The sequence below is a fragment of the Schistocerca piceifrons genome, chromosome 11 (assembly GCF_021461385.2).
Source record: "Schistocerca piceifrons isolate TAMUIC-IGC-003096 chromosome 11, iqSchPice1.1, whole genome shotgun sequence".
Classification (NCBI taxonomy): Eukaryota; Metazoa; Arthropoda; class Insecta; order Orthoptera; family Acrididae; genus Schistocerca; species Schistocerca piceifrons.
The window spans coordinates 143,013,896-143,041,286 of NC_060148.1; the positions used below are offsets into that span (position 1 = coordinate 143,013,896).

General features: G+C 42.1%; 1 protein-coding gene across 1 annotated transcript in view; it reads left to right on the forward strand.

The window, feature by feature from the left end:
- The window catches only part of LOC124720301 (39S ribosomal protein L47, mitochondrial), a 65,534-nt gene that overhangs the window by 22,113 nt on the left and 16,030 nt on the right, over positions 1–27,391 (forward strand). Inside the window, exon 5 of the mRNA XM_047245610.1 lies at positions 20,472–20,634. Within this exon, the coding sequence (XP_047101566.1) occupies positions 20,472–20,634 (163 nt within the window). The remainder of the gene's footprint in view (positions 1–20,471; positions 20,635–27,391) is intronic.

The window sequence follows — 27,391 nt, forward strand, 5'->3', positions numbered from 1 at the left end:
AGGGTGGTGGGGTTTCGGGTTCCGCTGGATAGGTCAGGAGTCCACTACACGCAACAAGCGGCTACACGGGTAGCAGGGGTTATGTGGCGTGGGCTGGGCGGTTTTTTAGGTTAGATGGCCTCGGGCAAGTACAGAAAGGGCAACAGCCTCAACGGGTGCAGGGCAAAGTCAGGACATGCGGGGACCAAGCAGCAATCGGTATTGTAATTGTAAACTGTCGAAGCTGCATTGGTAAAGTACCGGAACTTCAAGTGCTGATAGAAAGCACCGAAGCTGAAATCGTTATAGGTACAGAAAGCTGGCTGAAGCCAGAGATAAATTCTGCCGAAATTTTTACAAAGGTACAGACGGTGTTTAGAAAGGATAGATTGCATGCAACCGGTGGTGGAGTGTTCGTCGCTGTTAGTAGTAGTTTATCCTGTAGTGAAGTAGAAGTGGATAGTTCCTGTGAATTATTATGGGTGGGGGTTACACTCAACAACCGAGCTAGATTAATAATTGGCTCCTTTTACCGACCTCCCGACTCAGCAGCATTAGTGGCAGAACAACTGAGAGAAAATTTGGAATACATTTCACATAAATTTTCTCAGCATGTTATAGTCTTCAATTTACCAGATATAGACTGGGACACTCAGATGTTTAGGACAGGTGGTAGGGACAGAGCATCGAGTGACATTATACTGAGTGCACTATCCGAAAATTACCTCGAGCAATTAAACAGAGAACCGACTCGTGGAGATAACATCTTGGACCTACTGATAACAAACAGACCCGAACTTTTCGACTCTGTATGTGCAGAACAGGGAATCAGTGATCATAAGGCCGTTGCAGCACCCCTGAATATGGAAGTTAATAGGAATATAAAAAAAAGGGAGGAAGGTTTATCTGTTTAGCAAGAGTAATAGAAGGCAGATTTCAAACTACCTAACAGATCAAAAGGAAAATTTCTGTTCCGACACTGACAATGTTGAGTGTTTATGGAAAAAGTTCAAGGCAATCATAAAATCCGTTTTAGACAGGTACGTAACGAGTAAAACTGTGAGGGACGGGAAAAACCCACCGTGGTACAACAACAAAGTTAGGAAACTACTGCGAAAGCAAAGAGAGCTTCACTCCAAGTTTAAACGCAGCCAAAATCTCTCAGACAAACAGAAGCTAAACGATGTCAAAGTTAGCGTAAGGAGGGCTATGCGTGAAGCATTCAGTGAATTCGAAAGTAAAATTCTATGTACCGACTTGACAGAAAATCCTAGGAAGTTCTGGTCTTTTGTTAAATCAGTAAGTGGCTCGAAACAGCATATCCAGACACTCCCGATGGTTCAATCCCGCGTCCAGCCATCCTGATTTAGGTTTTCCGTGATTTCCCTAAATCGCTCCAGGCAAATGCCGGGATGGTTCCTTTAAAAGGGCACGGCCGACTTCCTTCTCCGTCCTTCTCTAAGCTGATGAGACCGATGACCTCGCTGTCTGGTCTCCTTCCCCCAACAAACCAACCAACCAGACACTCCGGGATGATGATGGCATTGAAACAGAGGATGACACGCGTAAAGCTGAAATACTGAACACCTTTTTCCAAAGCTGTTTCACAGAGGAAGACTGCACTGCAGTTCCTTCTCTAAATCCTCACACAAACGAAAAAATGGCTGACATCGAAATAAGTGTCCAAGGAATAGAAAAGCAACTGGAATCACTCAACAGAGGAAAGTCCACTGGACCTGATGGGATACCAATTCGATTCTACACAGAGTACGCGAAAGAACTTGCCCCCCTTCTAACAGCCGTGTACCGCAAGTCTCTAGAGGAACGGAAGGTTCCAAATGATTGGAAAAGAGCACGGGTAGTCCCAGTCTTCAAGAAGGGTCGTCGAGCAGATGCGCAAAACTATAGACCTATATCTCTGACGTCGATCTGTTGTAGAATTTTAGAACATGTTTTTTGCTCGAGTATCATGTCGTTTTTGGAAACCCAGAATCTACTATGTAGGAATCAACATGGATTCCGGAAACAGCGATCGTGTGAGACCCAACTCACTTTATTTGTTCATGAGACCCAGAAAATATTAGATACAGGCTCCCAGGTAGATGCTATTTTTCTTGACTTCCGGAAGGCGTTCGATACAGTTCCGCACTGTCGCCTGATAAACAAAGTAAGAGCCTACGGAATATCAGACCAGCTGTGTGGCTGGATTGAAGAGTTTTTAGCAAACAGAACACAGCAAGTTGTTATCAATGGAGAGACGTCTACAGACGTTAAAGTAACCTCTGGCGTGCCACAGGGGAGTGTTATGGGACCATTGCTTTTCACAATATATATAAATGACCTAGTAGATAGTGTCGGAAGTCCCATGCGGCTTTTCGCGGATGATGCTGTAGTATACAGAGAAGTTGCAGCATTAGAAAATTGTGGCGAAATGCAGGAAGATCTGCAGCGGATAGGCACTTGGTGCAGGGAGTGGCAACTGACCCTTAACATAGACAAATATAATGTATTGCGAATACATAGAAAGAAGGATCCTTTATTGTATGATAGCGGAACAAACACTGGTAGCAGTTACTTCTGTAAAATATATGGGAGTATGCGTGCAGAACGATTTGAAGTGGAATGATCATATAAAATTAATTGTTGGTAAGGCGGGTACCAGGTTGAGATTCATTGGGAGAGTCCTTAGAAAATGTAGTCCATCAACAAAGGAGGTGGCTTACAAAACACTCGTTCGACCTATACTTGAGTATTGCTCATCAGTGTGGGATCCGTACCAGATCGGGTTGACGGAGGAGATAGAGAAGATCCAAAGAAGAGCGGCGTGTTTCGTCACAGGGTTATTTGGTAACCGTGATAGCGTTACGGAGATGTTTAATAAACTCAAGTGGCAGACTCTGCAAGAGAGGCGCTCTGCATCGCGGTGTAGCTTGCTCGCCGGGTTTCGAGAGGGTGCGTTTCTGGATGAGGTATCGAATATATTGCTTCCCCTTACTTATACCTCCCGAGCAGATCACAAATGTAAAATTAGAGAGATTAGAGCGCGCACGGAGGCTTTCAGACAGTCGTTCTTCCCGCGAACTATACGCGACTGGAACAGGAAAGGGAGGTAATGACAGTGGCACGTAAAGTGCCCTCCGCCACAAACCGTTGGGTGGCTTGTGGAGTATAAATGTAGATGTAGATGTAGGTCTCATAAACTGACAAATGGTTGGGAGAGTGGTGTGCTGATCACGTGCCCCACCATACCTGCATCCTGTGATGTCTATGGGCTGATAATGACATGGCAGCTGGTCGGTACCATCGGTCTTTCGTGACCTGTTCGGACGGAATTTAGATTTTTTAGTAAATTCAAGCAAATGTGCTTAAGTCATAAATGAATGTTTTGTTATGTTTTCTTTACAATTGTTGTCTAATCATTGTACTATTGTCATGCCTAATTCAATTCCTCAAGCAGAAGTGGACAAGTTAAACGTCTGAATTGAATCCGTCATACAAAGGAAACAATACATTTCCGGACATGGGTTGTTACTCAAAATGTTGTGTACTCACTCCCCTCTACAAGCCGTAGAAGTTTTTAACGGGAATTTCTGAATGCCCTGTTCATCAAATTGATGTGAAGTATGCACATCTGTGGTCAAGGGGTAGAGTCTTTGATTAGTAATCAAAACGTCCTCAGTCCCAAGGTGTAATAATATAATCAGCATTGGCAGTTGAAGACTTCCAGCGTAAGAAGTTACCTTCATTATGCCAATGACCTTGTCAAAGAAGGTGGAGGAACGGACAGAGGTTCAGGCCTCTCTTTGCCTTTGGGGTGGGAAACTGCCCCTGAGGTGGAAAAATCAGCAATGATCAATGGCACAAGGATGCAGAAGGCAATGGAACTCCTGCATTAAAGACACATAATGTGTATCCACAACACATGTGGCCTGCAATGGAAAAAGTGTCATGATCATCTCTCCATTGGCAAAAGATTCAAGAGTAGACCCCCATTCGGATCTCTGTGAGGGGGGAGGTCATCATGAGATAAAGATTGAATAACCAACAAAAGGATAATGTTATACAAGCTGGGGCATTTAATGTCAGAAGCTTAAACATGGTAGGGAAGCTAGAAAACCTGAAAAGGGAAATGCAAAGGCTGAATCTGGGCATAGTGGGGGTCAGTGAAGTGAAATGGAAAGAAGACAAGTATTTGTGTTCATATGAGTGTAGGGTAATATCAACAGCAGCAGAAAATGGTGTAACAGGAGTAGGATTCAAATTTACACATGAAGGTAGGGCAGAGAATGTGTTTTTGTGAACATTTCAGTGATTGATTTTCTTATCAGAATCGGTAGCGAACCATCACCAACAATGATAGTTCAGGTATATGAGCAAATGTCTCAAGCTGAAGATGAAGATCTTCAGCTTGAGACATTGGAAAATAGAAAGTATATGAGGATATTGAACAGGTAATGCAGTACATAAAGGGAGATGAAAATCTAATAGTTATGGGTGAGTGGACTGTGGTTGTAGGGGAAGGAGAGTAAGAAAGGGTTACAGGAGAATGTGGGCTCAGTTCTAGGAATGTGAGAGGAGAAAGACTAATTGAGTTCTATAATAAATTATTAGTGAATACTCTGTTCAAGAATCACAAGAGGAGAAGGTATACCTGTAAAATATTGGGAGATAGGGGAAGAGTTAGATTACATCATGGTCAGACAGAGATTCTGAAATCAGCTACTGGATTGTAGGGTGTACCCAGGAGCAGATGTAGGCTCTGATCACAGTGTAGTAGTGATGAAGAATGGGCTGAAGTTTAAGAGATTCGTAAGGAAGAATGAGTACTTGAAGAAATGGAACATGGAAGTACTAAGTAATGAAGACATATGCTTGAAGTTCCGTAAGGCCATAGATACTGCAGTAAGGAATAATTCAGTAGGTAGTACAGTTGAAGAGAAATGAACATTTCTAAAAAGGGCAAACACAGGAGTTGGAAAGGAAAACATTGGGACAATGTAGATAACTGTGAAGGAACCCCATGGGTACAGATGACATATTTCAGTTGATGGATGAAAGAAGTAAGTAAAAAAAATAATGAGGGGAAATTCAGGAATACAGAAATACAGATCACTTAGGAGGAAAGAAAATAGGAAATGCAGGGAAGCTAACATGAAATGGCTGCATGAAAAATGTGAAAAAATAAAAAAAAAAGGAATTATCGTCAGAAGGACTTACTCAGCATGCGGAGGAGAGCGTGTATAGATGGAAAGAGTACACTGAAGGCTCTGCGAGGGGTGTGGTTTGTCTGATGTGTAAGAAGAAGAAGAAGAAGAAGCACAAGCACGAGTCTATGTAAACAGATAGGCAGCCAGTATTAGAATTTAAAAGAGCTTTGGAAGACTTAAGATCAAATAAGAGAGAATGGATAGATAACATTCCATCAGTATTTCTAAAATCATTGGGGGAAGTGGCAACAAAGTGACTGAATTCACGATGGTTTGTAGAATGTACGAATCTGGTGATATAGCATCCGACTTCGTAAAAATAGTATCCACACAATTCTGAAGACTGAAAGAACTGACAGGTGCGAGAAATACTGCACAGTCAGCTTAAAAGCCCATGCATCCAATTTGCTGACAAGAATAATATATAGGAGAATGGAAAAGAAAATTGAGGATGTGTTAAAGATGAGACGCAACTCCGAAATTGCGGTTGATAATGGAAGCAAGACTAAAGAAAAATCAAGACATGTTCATACAATTTGTCGACCTGGAAAAAGCTTTCGACAATGTCGAATGGTGCAAGATCTTCGAAATTCTGAGAAAATAGGGGTAAGCTATAGGTAGAGATGACACTATATGACATATACAAGAGCCAAGAGGGAATAATGGGAGTAGAAGACAAAGAACGAAGTGCTTGGGTTAAAAAAGAAATGTAAATGGATGTAGTCTTTTGCCCCTGCTCTCCAGTTTATATGTCAAAGTAGCAGTGATAGGAATAAAAGAAAGGTTCAGGAGTGGAATTAAAACTCAGGGTGAAAGGATATCAGTGATACGATTCGCTGATGACAGTGCTATCCTCAGTGAAAGTGAAGGCAAATTACACGATCTGCTGAATGGAATGAAGTCTAATGAGTACAGAATAAGGATTGAGAATAAAACGAAGAAAGATGAAAGTAATGAGAAGTAGCAGAAATGATAACATCGAGAAACTTATCATCAGGATTGACGGTCATGAAGTAGATGAAATTAAGGAATTCTACTATGTAGGCAGCAAAATAACCAATGATGGACAGAGCAAGAATGACTTCAAAGGCTGACTAGCACTGGCAAAATGGGCGTGCCTGACCAAGAGAAGTCTATAGTGTCACGCATAGGGCTTAATTTGAGGAAGAAATTTCTAAGACTGTACATTTGGAACACAGCATTGTATTGTAGTGAAACATCGGCTGTGGGAAAACAGGGACGGAAGAGAATGAAAGCATTTGAGATGTGGTGCTACAGGTGAATATTGAAAATTAAGTAAGGAGTTGTTACAGCCTAAAGTCAGTGCCGGCACACCAGTCGGGAATGACAGGGAAGGGAAGGCTATGAGAAGAAGTCAGCCAATCACACACTGACCGACCTCCCTTCCAGGATGACAACACGACAGCAGTGGCCCCTAGGTGTAGAGGATATAAGTGCTGTGGGTCTCGTGGTAGCCTACTTCAGTAGCAGCTTCAAGATTAGCGACTCGGATAACAGCGTCAACATTAGTGACTTCATTAAGAATCTCTTTGTAGCACAGACTTTTGTATCTCTTTCCTGAAGAAGACTACTATTTTTTATTGCTTGTGTCACATCAACCAAAGTTAAGTATTGTAATTGTATCTTGTCAATTTGTAATAAAACTCATTAATAAGAGTTGTTTGATTGTTTGTCAAACTAACTGAGAAGGCAAGATTCCTTGACACGAGAGGAACGAGGACGCTCTGCACAGAATCGGGAAGGAAACGAATATGTGAAAAACACTGACAAGAAGGGACAGTATGATAGGACACCTGTTAAGACATCAGGGAATGACTTCCCTGGTACTAGAGGGAGCTACACAGGGTAAAAATTGTAGAGGAAGACAGACATTGGAATAAATCCCGCAAATAATTGAGGATGTAGGTTGCAGATGCTACTCTGAGATGAAGAAGTAGGCATCGGAGAGGAATTCTTGGCGGGCCGCATTAAACCATTCTGTTGACTAGAAAAAATGCTCACCTTAGGATTGTGTCTTACTGACATCAATTGTCCGTCAATAACACGCAGTGGCAAATAAGTCTCACAATACTACTCATTAGAGAACCATACCATGGGAGACAGTTTCAGAATGACAGTGAGGTAGACTTCTAAACAGAGGTCTCTATGAAATCATCCATCTTTGAGGTAAATGTGTCGGACTACAGGGTGAATATGCAGAGAAGGACTAGTGCTGCCACCAGCTTTCGTGGTTGCGGTTGTTTTTAAAAATAACTTGAGAATTACTTCTCAGATATAGTTTGCAAGTCATCTAACAGTGTAACAGATAGTACTGCATAACTCCCCCCCCCTCCCCCTCTTGTTGAGAATAAGGTCAGTTGACATGAAGAACGACTGTCTCTGTCTCCTTAGGAGCACACTTGTTACGTGTGAGAATATATGATGTCACTCTACTCTTCTCACAAGCGACCCCTTAAGCATGAGGTCGCAAGTTCAATTTTTACTAAGCCTGATTTGAAAGTTGTCACAGGAAAAATGTTAGTCACTAACAATTCACAGTGCGCATCAGGAGGGCAACAGAAAATGATCGTCCGTGAGGTGCAGAGATCAATCTTCTCTGGGATGCAAATTACACTTCACAAAATGGACATCGTTGACAGTCACGAAATGTTCAAAACGAACCACTATGACGCGCTACAGTGATCACAGATATTAGCACCATCAAGATCAAAGGTGAACTCCTCGGGAGTTACGAACTGTGTGGGACATTCGGCTAGGTATCCACTCTTACAGAATGCATATAGGATCATATTGGTGTAACGGGGTGATGATAACAGATGGAGTGTGACGGCATACAACTGAATTCGTAAGTCTGTTGTGGAGCTTATTGTGAAACTGGCTACCCGTGGAGGCATAGCTGCAGACAGTGCGATAATATGTTTCGTAGGCAGGGAGGAAACAAATATCCAGAAGCTGAATTTGTCCAGTGGTTCCAGGTGGTATGCATTGCAATGTCAAACACTTTTCAGGAGTGATAGTTTGCTCCAAAGGAGTATAATTTTTATATACAGACCAGGAATCGAGCAAAAGCAAGTTATTTTGACCAGCTATTGGGCAATAGCAGCACTCGTAACGTAGCTGTAGTTATCTTGTGCTCTTTAGTTGTAGTTATCTTGTGCTCTTTTCCCACTCTTTCTTGCTGTGATATAAATATTCTCTAATGTTCTTGTAAGATCATACACACGAGAAGGAATTGTAGGGAGCAGAACACCTGCAACTTCCTGTAACTCTACAGCCAATTTACCGTCCAAATTAACAGTCAGCATAATTGTATGCAAAGGTGTTTAGACATTGATGTTAGTTGACCTTGATACAACTCTCTTGGCATCCTTAATTTCCAGCGATCCTTTCGTATGCATTTCCTTTACAATTCCCAGTTGGTCTGAGCTGAAAATAAATTCCGTGCCAAACGATGGGATAAGTTTGTTTATCTCGTCGACAAATTTTCAACCAATTCAACAGCATGATGTGCATCGTGAAGTTGACATTTTGTTTGAAATTTCGTTACCTGAAGTCTCTCTCTTCTGCACAGCTGTTTGAAATTATGCAACTGTCGACTGCTTCCCTCGAAATTACTGTACTCTGTGTTGCACACAGTTTGTTGTGCATAGCATAGTAGGCCACTAACAATGCAGTAGGTCACCATCGAGCACATCCCGTAAATCGTATCGTACTCAAAAATGCGACTCCGCAGCTCGTGGTCTCATGGTCGCGTTCTCGCTTCCCGAGCACAGTGTCCTGTGTTCGATTCCCAGTGGGGTCAGGGATTTTCACCTGCCTCGGATGATTGGGTGTTCGTGTTGTCCTCATCATTTCATCATCATTCGTGAAAGTGGCAGATTGGACTGAGCAAAGGTTGGGAATTCGTACGGGTGCTAATAACTGCGCAGTTGAGTGCCCCACAAACAAATCATCATCATCATCATCGTGAAAATGCGCTAACACCAATTTTTGTAACAAGTGCGCCTTGGCCTCCCTTCAATATCCCTAGTGTTTCTTACGGTTTACGTGGTCATACTGATGTGGACTTATTCGAAAATGTTAATTGTTACTTTACTATACTGCAGATGATCTTCCACGTATGTAATTATGTTTAGTATCTGCTCCTTGGACAATGATTGCCCTTTACTACATTTCACTGGATATGGGATTTGTGGCTCCCTGTCTGACAAGGATGTTGAACTACATCGCTTGATGTCTGTTTCAATATCTTTCACTTGTTAAGCACATATCGTCGTCATTGTACTCCTCGTGTACGTTGTCCACACAGACAAGAGTATGCGACACCACTCATTCCACTGATTCAACTTGCAGAAACGCTAATATTTCACCTGCCACACTGCAAAATTCCTCGGGCTCCTTTCTGATGGCAACTGTTGTTGTAGATGTAATGCAATGTTTGCTTTGTTTATTGTTGCCATTGCTCAGCTTTTTATCAACACCACTAGCACTGTAGTGAGTTACTTATCGACTACGCTCTGTAGCCTCGGGCTTTGCTCACAATCGGATACCTACAGTCTCGCCCCCAGTTGCCGTTAAGCAGCCGATGTTGCGGTTGTACGGTAGACAAAATGTGGAGTGTCGATTGCCATAAACGCCATTGGCCTTTTGTGACCTTGCACTCAGGGGGTCCTAGTCAGAACACACACTCTTAGTATTTTAACAGCTAACATCTCCGTGACGCTCGCCATCTTTCTCACAGTGTCTTCTGCTCTGTGCAATTCTAGCACTTACTGGCTGAACCTGTCATGAACCACAGTACTGTTCTTACTGTCTACTGTGCCCCTTCTGTTAACCCTTTCTGGTAAGCAGAACTTGGTCAAATGAGGGATTTCGAAACTGTGCCCTTGGTGGGTGAATAGTGTCCTTAGAATTCTTCCACTGAATCTCAGTCTGGTATCTTTGTTTCCTATATCTATGTTTCTACGATCTCTCTCCATGGAATTGGTCTGAGGTACTCACAGATGACTGAAACTGCTTTCCGTGACTGATTTCCATTTCTCTAATCAAATATGCTGACTCGTTCTGCTCTCATTTATGAGTGCTATCCAGGAAGCAACAGAAGTTTTAAAATAAAAAATTAACTATATGGAAAAACCAAATTTTATTTCATACATTTTAAGGGTACACTCTTAAGCCATTTCTCTACGTAATCACCATTCAAATTGAGGCACTTCTCATACTTTGGCACAAGTTTATCAGCCCAATCTCTTTACAAATCTGACACCTGTGGTTGCAACCACTGATTCATAGTGGCATGCAGTTCGGTATCAGTATCAAAGTGTCATGTAGCGAGCCGTGTTGGGAATAGGTGGTAGTCCCAAAAGTCCCATAATCATGAAACGGTGATTTTCATGGATTTTGTCATTGATTTTCACCACCAGTTCGTCAGTCATAAGGCTAGACCTACCACTGTGATCCTCATTGTGAAACATCGGTACGGCTGTTTTTAAAATCAGTGCACCATTTTCACACTCAGCTGTCACTCGTTATTCCTTTTCCTTACACATCACAGAGGTCTCGATAAATTTTGGTTGTTTTGCTGTTTTTTGCCAACGAGGACCAAATCACAGAACGCACCTCACGAGTGGAGGGATTTTCTATTGCAGCACACATTTTACCGTGTCACAGAAAGCAAAGTAGCAGAGGCACAGACCGTGCACTACTACTACTGGATGCAGTGGCGGCTGTAGCCTTGCCCACTACCACAATAGGCCTAAATGTCTGTTACTTTCGGGAAATACCTCATACATTTATTAACTTCTAAACATTTTATAACTTGATGTGTAAATAACATGAAATATCAGTGTAAGAGATGAAGTTTCAACACACATAGGAACCCTGCTGATTTGATTCTGGTAGTGGTAATAACTATGTTAGGTGACTGGCAAAGGGGGAGAATAGTGAAGAATGGCTCAAGTTTGATAGTAAGGAAAAAGTGTGGTAAATGGAGATCAGTGTGGCTTGACCAATCCTGAGTTTTCAATACAAAACTAGTATATCCTAAAATCCTTTCATTGTAATGCAGTCACCATTGCTCGTGATCAAGCAAGCAAAGCTATCATCCTGTAAGGTATTCTGTGACAAAGTGAAAGGTAGAGCTACTTGCGTTACAACTTCATAAAATACTCACTAGAATACCTACCAGTCCAAGCAGTACTCTAAGGTAGGACGACAGTGAATATACTAGGTGTGATTGTAAAGTTTTAAGAATGGGCTTGTAATTGTAAAATGGTGGTACTTACATGATACTGTGATGCATCTCCTTCAGAATAGTCCCCTTCTGACTGAACACACTGACTGCAACGGTGTTTCCACTTTTGGAAACATTCCTGGAAATTTTTTTCCTGAAGTAAGTTAAGGACACTCTCCGTATTTGCCCAGATGTCTTCAATCGAGTCAAATCGCTTCTGTTTCAGTGAAAATTTCAGTTTAGGAAACAGGTAGAAGTCAGCAGAGGCCAAATCAGGAGAATATGGCAATTTTGGAAGCACAGGAATTTTAAATTTGGTCATAAATTCAACGATGGAGAAGGCACGATGAGCCAGAGCATTATCACAGTGTAGCCCCCAACCCCTGTCGTTCCACAGTGTGGGTCTTTTCTTCCGCACCGTTTTGCACAAACACTCGAGACACATTTGTGGTATTCCTGGTTAATTGTCTGTCTGCAAGAGGCAAATTCGTGATGCACAATACCGATAGAATCGAAAAAATCACCAACATTGTCTTCACCTTCGACCGACTTTGCCGTGCTTTTTTCGGCCATGGTTAACCTGGAGTCTTCCACTGAGAAAACTGCACTTTGGTTTCAGGATTCTATCCATATACCCACGATTTGTCACCTGTAGTTACCGTATTTAAGAAATCTGAGTCATTTTTGTCCGATTAATCAGTTCTTTGCACACTTCAAGTCGTTATTGTCTCCGGTCACTCGACAGCACTTTTAGAATGAATTTTACGGACACTCGGCGCATGTTCAGATCTTCAGTTAAAATTGACTGAACTGCATAGAAACTTAAGTTACGCTCATCAGCCATCTCTCTCTCTAAGTTGCAAATTTTCACAACATTTTCATTTGTTTATGAGGTGGAAGGACGGCTGGACCGTGGTTCATCTTCAAATGATTCATTGCCATTTTTAAATCTGTCGAACCAGATAAAAACATTTGACTGGCTCATACAACTATCTTCAAAAGCTATTTTTAATAGTTTGTAAGTCTCAGAAGCCGATTTCCCGGTTTTAAAACAATATTTCAAACAAACTCGTCGCCCCGTTTTTACGTCCATTTTCACGCAGGCAGAATCCGGCAACGAGCTCTAACAGACCCGCACTCGACCAGCTGCCACGATGAACCGAATAAAGGAAACGCAGTTTCCAGTCAGAGGGCATTCGACGACAAGGCAAGGACTCGGTCCCCACCCTCCGTGTACCTGCCCGCGAGACCAGTTAGCAGTAGCGGATCCGTTCTTAAAACTTCACAGTCACATCTCGTACGAGGACAGCAAACGAGACGAAGTGCCGGACGGGCTCTTCGAGACTCACTTCCCTCGGTGCACTCCGGCAGATAGTACAGACCGAGAGTCGACCCCCGAGAGGTACTGCTTTACAGGTAATCGAAGGGAGAACTGGGAATCTGCCAGACAGTGCATCGATTTAAAAGAAATCAAACGGGTTGTGGGAATGTTTCAACTGTCGAAGTCACCAGGCTCGGATGCAATCTTTCCAGCTGTCCTGCACCGAACAGGAATTAATGACACTGAGGTGACAAAAGTCCTGGGATACCTCCCAATATTGTGTGGGGCCTCCTATTGCTCGACTTAGTGCAGCTGCTAGACGTGGCACAGACTTGACGAGACGTCGGAAGACCCCTACAGAAATATTGAGCCGTACTGCCTCTATAACCTTCTGTAGTTGCGAAAGTGTTGCCAGTGCAGAATTTTGTGCACAAACTGAGCTCTCGATTATGTCTCATAAGTATTGAGTGGGATTGGTGTAGTGGCCAAACCGATCACTCAGATAGTCCTGTGTGTTCTTCAGTCGCGAACAGTTGTGGCTCGTTGATGTGATGTAGCGTCACGGGTAAACATTCGACACTGTTTGGGATCGCAAAGTCCGTGAATGGCTGAAAATGGTTTCAGCATAGCCAAACGTGACCATTTCCAGTCAGTGATCTGTTCAGTTGGGCCGGAGTATGCTGTCCGTTCCGTGTGAACACAGCCTACGCCATTACAGAGCCACTACCGGCATCCACAGTCCCTCGTCGGCAGTTTGGGTCCGTGGCACACTCGAATCCTACTGTCAGCTCTTACCAGCTGAAGTCTGGACTGAGCTGAGCAGGCCACGGTTTTCAAATCGTCTAGGGACCGATCGATACGGTCACGAGCCCGGGAGAGGCACTGCAGGTGATGTGCTTTTAGCAAAAGCACTCGCGTCAGTCGTCTGCTGCCGTAGCCCGTTAATGACGAATTTCACTGCACTGTTTTAACGGATACGTTTGTCGTATGTCTCCCATTGATTTCTGTGGTTATTTCACGTAGCATTGCTTGTGTGTTAGCACTGACATCTCTAAGGGAATGCTGCTGTGCATTAAGTGAAGGCTGTTCACCTGCGTTGTCTGTGGTGACAGGTAATGCTGAAGTCTCATATTCTTGGTAAACTCTCGACACTGTGTATCTCGGAATATTGAATTCGCTATCGATTTCCAAAATGGAATGTCCCGTGCATCTATTTCCGACTACTCTCGTTGGAAACCTTTTCGTACGGATCACCTGGTACAAATGACAGCTCCGTCAATGCACTGTCCTTTTATACCTCGTGCACACGATACTATCGTCATCTGTATATGTGGGTATACGTGACTTTTCTCACCTGAGTGCAAATTCTCGTGTAGTGTGTTCAGGATCAGCCTAGTAGTAGGAATCATTTATAATGCTTGGAGGACAGTGGGGGTTGTTTCATTTCCAAAGGGAGAACTAATGATACCGAGGCTAAGGATATGAGACTTATCAGACTGTCCTCCTTTCTTCTAAGACACTTGAAAAACTCTTTAATGTGCGTGTTAGGGGAAAGAGGTTAATTGAGATAACCGACAGGCATATCCACCAGGTAGATTGTGTGGAACAACACTACACCAACTTCTTAGGAAGGTGGAAAAAGCTATAGACTTTCAGGAAATTGTTCTCTGGATATTGAGGGGATTTTAGCAATACGACACTCGAATCTGCGGTTATACTAGCAGAAGAGCACGGCACTGAGACCAGCGTATGAAGGTGGATTAGGACCGTGCTAAGAAGAAGAAAGATGGAAGCCATCGTGATGAATGAGATAATGGTGGTGCACACCACTAACAAGGATAGGTTTTGTTCCCACTGTTGTGGAACCTCGTGGTAATGAACTCGTGGAAGAATTAAGTACACAGATGATTTAGTCATAGTAATATTTGGCAGATTTGCCATACTATTATAACAGTGGCACAATGTGCAAAACTTGTGCAGAAAACAGGATCTAAGGGTCAGTCCCAAGAAAATGTACTCTACCGTATCTTCCTCCGTCGTCGGCGTTGTCGTTGTTGCCGTGAGGCACTGTTATACAGAGTGGAAAGGCATGTCGATCTTAGAGCATGAGATATGGTAACCTTAAGTCATTGACAACTATCACGGTAGCACCTGATTCCAGAATAGCTGCAGTAGTTAGGGTCTATGAACTACCCCCTCTTGACCAGGTCCCCAAAACTTAACTCGTAACGAGATCCCTTTGAAGCAAATTGTCATAAAGATAATCCATAAAGGCTTTGTACAACAATAAGAAATGTTACAGTTTATGGAATAATAACAGTACGACCAAACTGTCTGGTTTCTTCTGTTTTATTTAACGTAACTTTGTTCACAGTTTTATTTTGCATACACCACTCATTCACACCCTGATGTGGAGTATATGCGAGTGCCTGAACCCTAACTCCCAAGTTCCATCGATGAACAGTTTTGGTTGATCGACACCAACTGTCAATGATAATGATACAGTATTTTGTAATTGACTCTTCCAGTTTAGCCATTGCCCTCCGTGAGTGTTTGTTAGGCATAAGACAATTACACACTTTTCTCTCCAGTCCGCTATTATTAAGAGTTCGGTTAAAAGTTAACGTTTTGCTCCTTTTCATAAATTGGAGCCAGCTCTCCGTGATATAATAAAAAAAAAAAAACTGTCTCAATACCGCGTCCCTCGTGAGATGCGTATAGATTTATCCCGGAATTGACCGCCCTGTAGGTGTACTCAATTTAATGACCACACTTCGCTATCCGCAATTTCGTGTAACTAAATGTCCTTTTGTTACTCTGATTATACACTGTAGTTATTTAAAACTCGCCCCTATATTTTTTCACAACGCACAATTAGCACTTCTTTACTTGTTTATTTCTAAGAGTAAACGAAAAAATGACACTGTATCATCGGCTTCATCGATATAAAGCAAAACACCTCAATGTGCCCAATTTTACCTCTTCTTATAGGATCGGCTACCTTACTCATTAATTTACTACATATTATTTCCAATAACACTAAGCAGGTATCGCCGTTATATTTTAATTGTATTCAAAAGCATATTATTATTATTATGACCGACCAAATCGTAACAAATCACATGGCATGCGTTTTTGACGATAGCTTTACACTCGCCCAGCCTTTATTCGTGCAATATTATATATAAATATACAGACAGGACCAAAAAATTGATCTCTCTACCGTAACCAATAGAGGCAAATACGCTATTAGAGTTCGGTTACATCTATCTCGACTCGTATTGTTACAGTACCATCTGCGATGAAGTTTACACACAGTACATAAAGGAGTCTCAAACTCCTTGACAAGACTACTGGTTGGGGGGGAGTAAAGTATTAAGGACAGTCGTGGATGCAGCACTATTGTAGACCCATCGTGTAATGAATATATGTTTCAATTCAAAAGATACGCTTATGAGCACTAGAAGGGCCTGTCTGAAAAACTGGGGTCCAGTCCCCAGGAGCATGTACTGGATATGCACCATTGTAATAAGAACTACACTGATGAACAAAAACATGATGACTGTCTGTTTAATAGTGTGTCGGTCCACTATGCAATCACAATACAGCAGTGATTCTGCTTGATGCGGATTCCACAGGTCCTCGACAGGATTCCAGAAGTATGTGGCACCAGATGTCCCACACAGGTCAATAATTACTGCAAACCACAGGCGGTCAGCTGGTGATCGATATGTGTCGTAGTGGATAGAGATCGGGCACATTCGCTGACCGGGACGTCGATGCGAGTTCACTACAGTGCCCCCCGAACCACTGTAGTACGATTACGACCTCGCGACGCACATTTATCCTGTCGGAAGATGTCATCGCCGTAGGGGGAGACTTCGAGCACAAAGTCGTGCAGGTGTCCCCAGTAATGTTCACACGATTCACTGCTGTCACGATTCCTTCGATTACTGTCACAGATCCCACGGGAGCACAACTCGGTGTACTCCGTAGCGTAATTCTGCCCTCACTGGCGTACTTCTGTGGTGTGGTGTGCGTTTCTTGCACGTATTCGCCCGGATGACGGCGTGTAAGACCCCGACCGTCGACCTGGTGTAACGAGAAAAGTGATTCGTTTGGAAGGTGACACGTTTCTATCAATCTGCGGTGAAAACTCAGTGGTGCTGTGCCCACTATAATCGTAACTGACAGTGTCATTGGGTCGACACAGGTACACGTAGAAATCGTTTGATGTGGAACTCCGTGTTTGACAGTGGCCTTTAAAGGGTGGGCTCTGAAACTAGCATTGTATTGTACTCTGTGATCAAATCTACCATAGATTGCTACCTATCCCGGATTACAGAATGGGGGATCCTCCGACCACTACGTTTTGTGACGAAACGGGGCCGTCCACTACCGTACGGCATATTTCACTGTCCTTCAGCCAATTTCCGTCCGTCTTCACGACAGTAGTACACAGACAGGCGACCAGCTTTGCTTGTTTCAGAGGTTCTCATTTCCAGCCACAGCCCCACAACAGTGGGCCTTTTGCCAAAACCGTTTATATCGGTGGATTTCCGCATTTGTGGCTTGCATCTCCACTGTAATGACTGCCCATTTGCCTGTCTTGCACTTATATTCTTTCCCTACTGTGTCGTGTGCCTGCAAAACCACCAGGAGGTATTCAACCACGCAGTGGGCAGTGATCGTAATGTTTTGGCTCGTCCCTTTTCTTTTAGCTTTTATAGCAGAATGCTATAGTACTGTGGCACAAGGATTTCAAAGTTTACCAGGACTGGAGTCACATACCTTCCAATAGCAAAAAAAAGATGTAATTGCATAGTTATTATTTGTGTGTCATGGTTATTAAAACTTTGATTATTGCTGGTAAGCCAAACCTGTTCTCCAAGTGTATGACTACCTTTAAGCTTGGACAATATTTCAGTTATGGAGATGACAGCATTTGACTTATGCTGAAGTTGTCTTTGCACAGCACAGATCTTTGGCCAGATGACTTCCGTGGCATAGCATATTTTTATTGATGGCCACTGTGTAGAGTTATGAATAAATTTTGGAGAACAGTGTTAAGTAACTGTATGTCATCATTTTCGTACAACTAATGCAATGTAAGCCGTGCACATAGGAAGTTGTCTGGAAGCAGGAATATTACATGTAACATATTGAACTGGCATTTAGAGTGACATGTTGTGGGAGCACGTCGTGATGAAACAAATGTAATTTGTGTGTGTGTGTGTGTGTGTGTGTGTGTGTGTGTGAGAGAGAGAGAGAGAGAGAGAGAGAGAGAGAGAGAGAGTGGGCGGGAGGGGACAGAGAGAGTTGGCAAAGAAAAATGAAAAATGCATGATCTACATGTTAAAGCACTCCTGTTGTGAAGCTTAGTAGACACGTCCTGCATTGTTGAGACTCATTGCTGTAATTCTTTCTCTTGGACTCTTTAGGGCAGATTTCTTCGCCATGCCACGCGAAGAATCGTGTCGCTTCTAGGTTTGCTTCAAAGATGGCAGACAGCTGAAAGTTGATTCATCTGCTGTACTGCTGAAATAAAATGCAGTTGCTGAAGTACTTTTTCAGAAAAAGTTTTACTTCAAGCATTAAGAATAAAACACCACATATTTTGGATTTGCATGTTCTTTTTACTTTGCAGATTGATTATTTCAGATTGTAAGTCTCAATTCACACCTGACAATTTTGAAATGCAGATTTCTGCATTGTTGTGGTGTGACTACTATGTTAAAACTCACAATGAAAAAAGCGAGCCAGCTTGGATTGGATCCCACAACCGTTTGGTTTGTAGCTACACGCACTGCTGCAAGACGACCACACCAGATGTAATTAGATCCCCCTTGCTGCATTTTCAAGGAACTGCTAATCTCTGGAGTTATGGTGGCTGTTTGCTAAGTGGCAGTGGCATCGTTTTCAAAACTTAACTTTTAACTCATCATAATTCAGATAAATGGTGTGAAATACTTATAAATTATATAAAAAAATTTCCTTGTGAAACAGTGTATCTATTAGTGAAAACAGGATGAAAATCCATGCACAGTGTGTATACACCCCAGGAAAAACGCAGGAATTTTTCACCCAGGAAAAGCCAGGGAATGTTTTTAGAATTTTTCATTGTTTTAGTATGCAGTTAAATTCTTGTAATTTTGGCTTACAAGAACTGATAAAATATAAAGAAGAGAATAACACCAAATAAAACTTCAGTTACAAGGAAAATGTGCTCTTTACAACCACAAAACACAGTGTGCACACAAACGCCTGCAGACAGCAAAATGTGTCAAGGGCTTTTGGACAAAAACTATGCAATACTTCATAACAACAAACTGCTTTCGATAAGCATCACATCACAACTGTATCCATTTCTAACAAGTCCCGAGAAAATATTGCGAACGGTTGTTTGAGGAGAGGTACTTTAAAAATAAATTTCCTTTTATGAAGGATGAAATATGTCGCTTGTGGAGAATGTACGCTGAATTTCTTAAACCACGTGGCATTGCACTCTCATTCAAAATTTAACACTGAGGACCAGCCACTTAGAAAAATTTTGAGACAGAAGACAAGCCATTTATGCCATTATATAAAATTTTACTGACACATTTGTGTTTGATATATCTTAAAGAGTAATGCACGTTAAAGAAAAAAGATGAAATTTGATGTTGGTTTTTCCTATTTATTTAATTTGTTCATAGATTACAAATTGTGCAGTATAATGATGGCAAAAAGTATAATTATCCTCGAAAAAGAGAACGAAGTGAGTTCTTTAGCAACTTCACACATAATTGGCTTTTCTGTGGAAAAGTGAAAGTGCTTGATGGAACATGTATTCAGCCAGGTAACCCGTGAAATGTTCAGTGCACAGCAGTGACATTCATAATCAAGCTTGTCAGAAATATTCAGCTGCTACAACTTAAGCTGTGCTGTTAGGATCCTGCCTAACCACATCTTTGAAAAACAGCAAAAAAATATTTGACAATGAATATTATATGTGAAAGCATAGCTTTTCTCGTACCTCTACTGTAAGTGTGTTAATTTAAACCATTAACTTTTCCTGTTTGTATGTTCACGCTAAACAGTGATGTTGCCATTGGCTGACTACATCAGGTGTCTCACGTGCCGAATATCTGCTGTCATTCACTGGCGATATCATGTGGTGTGAGATATGAGGGGCTGACAAAAACTTAGCGCAATCTCGATTTAAGTCCTTCAGAAACTACCGAGCTGTATTTCGTGACATTTGTGTGTATCCTTTTCTAATACAAAAATATGTAGTGTAAATGTTGCCGTGCATCAAATATCTCTCCAGAGTGCATTGTTGTTTGTTGTTTTGTTTCCTAAAGTGCTGGGAAATTCTATGCTGGTGTACAAAACCTTCACTATTCAAGGGATTGAAAAGTTTTACAGCTCTGAGGAAAAGTATAGCATCACTTAAGACAGGAAAAATTTTCCTTCACTGGGGGGGGGGGGGGGGGGGGTAGAGTATATTTTCACTAAAAAAAATGTATTTTTAACTAGGAAAAATCCAGGATTCCTCCCCCCCCCCCTTCCCACTCCCCCCGTATACGTATACATCCTGAGATTAGCATGTATATACAGACAGATGTGAGCAAGTGACTTCAATTTATATATGTAGAGATGTAGTAGTTGTGAACTAGGAGCTTGCCTGTAGTCAGAGAAAGCACCAAATGATACAGGTACTTTTCAACAGGGCTGCATTTCTTCTACCGCAAGAGGGAGTACCCCATCCCGTGGTTCATGAACCGGCGCTGGCAGGAGACTCACTACATCCACGTGCACCGCGGCCAGGCGGTGCGCAAGTTCCTGCTCCGCTACCGCGAGAGGCTGTGGCTTGCCAAGAGGAAGCAAAGGACGTACGTAAAGTAGAATAGAGTGTGTGTGGTGTGCTTTTACTGATGTACAGGGACAGGTGTTTTGCGTTTAAGACATTTCTGCTGCTAATACTGATTTTATAAAGCCGCATTCGTGCTGCTACTGGAAATATTAGGTCGGTGCAAAAGTTCGTAGTGTTTTGCATGTTGGTTTTCCTGTTGCTGTGGGTTTATTTATCAATTGTCATTTTTTATTTTTAGTTCACTGTTGCTATCTGAGTTTACATTTTGTCATTCAGAAGTAGTGAGTGGAGCTGTGGACACTAGAAAATGGAGTGCCAAGTGGAGAAATCGGAATGTTTCAAACACAGTCTCCTGTTTGAGGTCAGTAGAGAGGTGACGGCAGCAGAGGCAGCCAGAAACACTTGCGCCGTGTACGGAGGTAATGTCATAGGACAGAGTACAGAAAGAAAATGGTTTTATGATTTTTAGGAGGACTGTTTTGACATTAGTGACTTTCCGCATTCAACCAAGTTTGACTAATACCATTTAAACGCATTAATCCACAATGATCCACATCATTGTACTCGAGACCTGGCAAAGTTGATGAACTGTGAACATTCCACCACCGTGCGACACTTGGGTGCAATGGGGAAGGTTCTGAGCAGAAATCAAAAAAATTAGCAGGTGGCCATATGTACGAGGGCAGCTCAATAAGTAATGCAACAGATTTTTTTTCTGAAACAGGGGTTGTTTTATTCAGCATTGAAATACACCAGGTTATTCCCCAATCTTTTAGCTACAAAACACTATTTTTCAACGTAATCTCCATTCAATGCTACGGCCTTACGCCACCCCGAAATGAGGGCCTGTATGCCTGCACGGTAGCATTCCACTGGTCGATGTCGGAGCCAACGTCGTACTGCATCAATAACTTCTTCATCATCCGCGTAGTGCCTCCCACGGATTGCGTCCTTCATTGGGCCAAACATATGGAAATCCGACGGTGCGAGATCGGGGCTGTAGGGAGCATAAGGAAGAACAGTCCACTGAAGTTTTGTGAGGTCCTCTCGGGTGCGAAGACTTGTGTGAGGTCTTGCGTTGTCATGAAGAAGGAGAAGCTCGTTCAGATTTTTGTGCCTACGAACACGCTGAAGTCGTTTCTTCAATTTCTGAAGAGTAGCACAATACACTTCAGAGTTGATCGTTTGACCATGGGGAAGGACATCGAACAGAATAACACCTTCAGCGTCCCAGAAGACTGTAACCATGACTTTACCGGCTGAGGGTATGGCTTTAAACTTTTTCTTGGTAGGGGAGTGGGTGTGGCGCCACTCCATTGATTGCCGTTTTGTTTCAGGTTCGAAGTGATGAACCCATGTTTCATCGCCTGTAACAATCTTTGACAAGAAATTGTCACCCTCAGCCACATGACGAGCAAGCAATTCCGCACAGATGGTTCTCCTTTGCTCTTTATGGTGTTCGGTTAGACAACGAGGGACCCAGCGGGAACAAACCTTTGAATATCCCAACAGGTGAACAATTGTGACAGCACTACCAACAGAGATGTCAAGTTGAGCACTGAGTTGTTTGATGGTGATCCGTCGATCATCTCGAACGAGTGTGTTCGCACGCTCCGCCATTGCAAGAGTCACAGCTGTGCACGGCCGGCCCGCACGCGGGAGATCAGTCAGTCTTGCTTGACCTTGCGGCGATGATGACACACGCTTTGCCCAACGACTCACCGTGCTTTTGTCCACTGCCAGATCACCGTAGACATTCTGCAAGCGCCTATGAATATCTGAGATGCCCTGGTTTTCCGCCAAAAGAAACTCGACCACTGCCCGTTGTTTGCAACGCACATCCGTTACAGATGCCATTTTAACAGCTCCGTACAGCGCTGCCACCTGTCGGAAGTCAATGAAACTATACGAAACGAAGCGGGAATGTTTGAAAATATTCCACAAGAAATTTCCGGTTTTTTCAACCAAAATTGGCCGAGAAAAAAAATGTGTTGCGTTACTTATTGAACTGCCCTCGTATATCTCTGTTTGCTTACCATCAATTGAGTCGTGAACAACACTGACCATTTCAATTCTGTATTGATACCGGTGGTGAGAAATGGTGCCTATATAAAATGGTGTTTTTATGTTAACATAAGGAAAAGTCGAGACTGGTCGAGCCCAAATAAAGCGGCAACTCCCTGTGCAGATATCTGTATGCATCCACAAAAGATAAGGTTCTGCATCTGGTGGAATGGCAACGGTGTGTACTACGAATCCTTCCCTGAAGTGTAACCATTACAAACAGTGGCCAGGAAGATTGCTTGAAGTGATGCTACTCCACAATAACACCTGCCCATATTCTGCTAGGTTGACAAAAACGCTATACAGGAATTGGGTTGGGAAGTCATTCTGCACCAACCTTAATTACCTGATCTTGTACCCTTAGATTTTCACCTTTTCTGTCGAATTACTTTCAAGGAACTTCCTTTCTGGACGAAAATGAGCTCAAAACGTCACTCGATGTGAATGGAAAAGTTACCCCAGCAGACCATTGTAAGTAGTTAAGAAGAATATATTATTGGTGGCCAAAGAGTCTAATATGTGTACCTGTTGTGTTTATTAAACTTACAGAAGAATGCTACAATCTTATGTGCCAACTTAATATGTTGTTCAGGCAAACATGTTTCTTGTTATATTTGCAACAAGTTTGAAATATTGTTTGTTGTTAACATTTTGAGGTCCGCCCACTTAGAAAAACTTCAAGCCCTGAGAACCAATCATTTATGGTTTTATTTAAAATGTTACTGACACAGTTGTACTCGATATATCTCATAAGGTAATTCACACTGAAAGGTACCAAGTTTCTAGGTTTATTTTTCATATCTATTTTAGTTATGTGATAAATTGCAAATTTTACAATAATAACAGAAATTTTAATCATATTTCCTTAAAAAAAAGTGTGGGGAGAGCTCCCAAGCAATCTCACATGTGGCCAACTTTTGCATGGAAAAATCTGAACCGTTCTGATACGCAGAGAGGTACATTGCAGTAAGGGCAATACCAGCTTGTTTTGCCAGTAGAATGTTGCTTTTTCTCCAAACAAAGCTCAGAAACCTGTGTTGGATGCTGTTTTGTCATGAGATTAGTCTGTAAGAAAGACAAGATTCAGGTAAATACAACAGAAGTACATTGTTATCACAGTTGGAGTGTCTGTAGCAGCCATATTACGGGTAAAAAGTTGTAGCAGACTGCAGCTTACTGAAATATGAACATTCTTCAGAATGTTTCCCCACACATATATGTCCCTTAGGTTTAGATTTATTGAATTCTTCCTCTGGAGCTTCCAGCTACTTCTTTGTAAATATTTCTAAAGTTGGCAGCAGAAGGGAGCACCAGTTGAGGTTACAGATATCGAGAGGTCTGTGCTTTGTTGTCGTACAAAACTGGTCCAACTTTTGAGTGACAGCTGGGTCTTTGTCCACAGTGGTGGGAAGCATTTCTCGTGGTTTACTCACACTGTCTGCATTTTTCTTTCTCTTATGGCAAGTGAAAGAGAGGGAGATATAGCCAGAGGGATTTATGTGTGTGTGTGTGTGTGTGTGTGTGTGTGTGTGTGTGTGTGTGTGAGATAAATCTCTGCCCTTGAAAATTTCCTTCCTCGATACCTCCCCTGTGTTACCACAGATGACATGTCACTGACTTCATTTGTACTAAGACTGCAGTACGCATGAGGTGTCTATTTGCTTCCACAGTCCTTAGTGAACTGCATAAGTTCTGAATAAAACAATGGAAAATTCAGGATGGAATGTAACAGTATAAAGAAACGGATACTTGCTGCTCACCATATAGTGGAGATGCTGAGTCGCTGAATCGGCAACTATCCTTTTCGTTATATTGTTAAGTTCTGAATAATGTTCACCAACCTGCAGTCTTCTATAGTTGTTATCCGCTCACAGAAAACAGCACGTAGGTCATGAGTCCATTATCTTGAGGCTGTAACAAACTGTCAGCGAGGAACTGGTTGTGCATAAATAATTAAATTGTGAATTGATTTGTTTAAACGGTATGCCACTCACTTTTTATTAGCAGAATACAAGAAACTGCACAATTATAGTCCACTTTATAACTCACAAATAATTTCCATTCTCCATACTTTTACAGAGAATAAGCAAAATAATGAACTGTGTGTTTGATAGTGATTATTTAAACTAGTTCTCAGTTACATGTTCCAAAACAAGAGTTTGCTAATTAAGTTCTTAACCAATACTGATCGTAGCAGATAACATGTCTGTCCTTAGAGACTGACAGTTGAGCTCTGATCTGACAGCTGAACCACTTCGCCCACCACCCAAATTAGGTGCCATCCGAATATCACCAAAGTACTTTGTCTGAAGTAACTGTTTATTGTTCAGCTGGTAATTAACACTTATGAAATAATTAAATGATATCCTGCTATTGACAGATGCTATAGAAAAGCAGGTTACTTCACTGTTATGGTTTTGTAATATTTATCACAGAAGTTTATCATTTTGGTGCACTGATTTAGAATGCAACTGCCAGTCACAGTAAAGGACCACAATTTATGTGGTCTTTGTCACTATACACATACCGAACAAACCATCTGTTGCTGGTCCCTCATACTGTATTATGCCATCTACCCACTGTAGCCTTCTCAGCTGCTCTAAAGAGAACTTCTTGTAGCTGAATATGATGGCTGTAAAGTCAGAAATGTTACACTCTTAATTTGTCTGGCTTGTCTGCTGCAGTATGTCTAGTGATGATGAACTGTACAAGGTGTACATAAAGTCTGGGAACACTTTCAATTATTTATTGCACAAGAACCAAACATTGTAAAGATATCATACATACAGTAAAACCTCTTTTTAACGAATCTCAGGGGACCAAAAAATTTCTTCCTTTAAATAGGGTTTTCCTTAAATAAGGGTTTAGGTCAAAATGCACCAAATAAGTGTTCCAAAATCAAAATTGGAACTAGGCTATTTAAGCCATATAACTCCTCCATAATCACAAACTCACCTTTTGCTGCATACAAAAATAGTGAACATGCTCCACACTTTCATTGTCCACAGATGCACTTTCTCCACTTACAATTTGGGTTGAGAGATAGTGACGTTTTTTAAAACTATCTAGCCAGCCGTTAGATGCACTGAAGTTCTCATATCCCATCCTCAGTGCAATTTCTGGCGCCTTCTCACGCAACAGATTCCCACCTATGGGAACTCTTATTCCCTGAAGCCAGTCTAAAAGAGCAGTTTCCACGGCTTTGAAAGACGACTCACGAATATTCTTCCTTTTTGATGAACATGAACCGTGTGCTTTTAAATTTAATAAAGACTCCTTATTTTTTATTATTCCACACAAAGATGATGGCGCCAAATCGTACTAATTTGCAACGTCGCATAATTTCATACAGGTATTGCGATTCTCTTCAAAATCCCGAATAATTGTGTTTCCGCTGTATCGTCAGTTTTCTTTTTTTGCTGGCCATATTACACGTAAGTAGATTGCACAACTACAGTATATACTTAATGCTTTGACTTTATAGCTGGAGCGCGGTAGTGCGGAAGAATTGTGTTTACAAATGATCAGTTTAACATTCTCCAATCTCGATAACTTCACAACTATTGATACGAGACCAATATCCCAACGCTAACACGGACATCGATTTTGAGAATGCAAATGATCAAAGCCTAACGTTACGATTTATTGTCTGAAAACAATTAGTGCAGCTGCAGACCATATTTTAATTTGCGAATTGTAACACACTTATTCCTTAAAAGCGGGATTTAAAAGAAAGCGCGATTCGTTAAAACCGAATTTCAGGAACATTGTTTTTATGGCGCTATCGCCGGGACCAGCGAAAATATTCCTTAAACGCGCGTCATTTAATACGGGGTTTTACTGTATGCCATTGTGAAGAGAAAACCTGAAAGTTTTTTTCATGTATACCGCCACAGTGTAGTTTGATAATTTGCCAATTAGCGCTAGTCGCCAACATGGCGAGTTCAGGTGCGGAGCGAGCTTTCTGTGTGTCTGACTTCGATAAAAACAAGTGTGCTACAGCTGCTCGACGTATGTTTAGAACCGAGTACGGTAAGAAGCCACCGACAAGGAAGGCCATTTACCACTGGCACAACAAATTCGTTGCCCGGCAAAGAGAAGCGGATGTCCCAGTGTGAGTAAAGTGAATGTGCGGCGTGTACGAGAGACATTCGTAAGGAGTCCAAGGAAATCGGCGTGTCGTACCTCCCGTGAACTCGAAATGGCCCCAGTGACAATGTGGAAAGTCCTGTGATGGAAGCTGTCTGTGGAACCATTCAAATTGGAGCTGGTGCAGAAGCTCAGTGACGACGGGAAGCGACTGCCACAGTCGACGACGCCGTGGCGGGACGGGTATGGCACGAATTCGATTACCGTATTGACGTCTGCCGGGTAACTCGTGGTTCGCATATCGAATGTTTGCAAAAAAAAAAAAAAAACTAACTTTCAGAGTTTCTCTTCAAAATGCAATGTGTATGACATCTGTTCAATGTTTAGTTCTTGCGCAATAAATAATTGAAATTGTTCTCGGACTTTATGTACACTGTGTATTAACACATGGCACTGCACTCTTAAAGCTAAAAGATTTACATAAATGAAGACAGAGCCATAGTTGTTAGTGGTGGATGTGAAAACATGTTAAAGAACCAACTTCAGTGAGACATCAAGGAACACACACGACCGTCTGCATCTCTCTCGTGTAAGGATCATGAAGGTCAGATTACACTAATTCA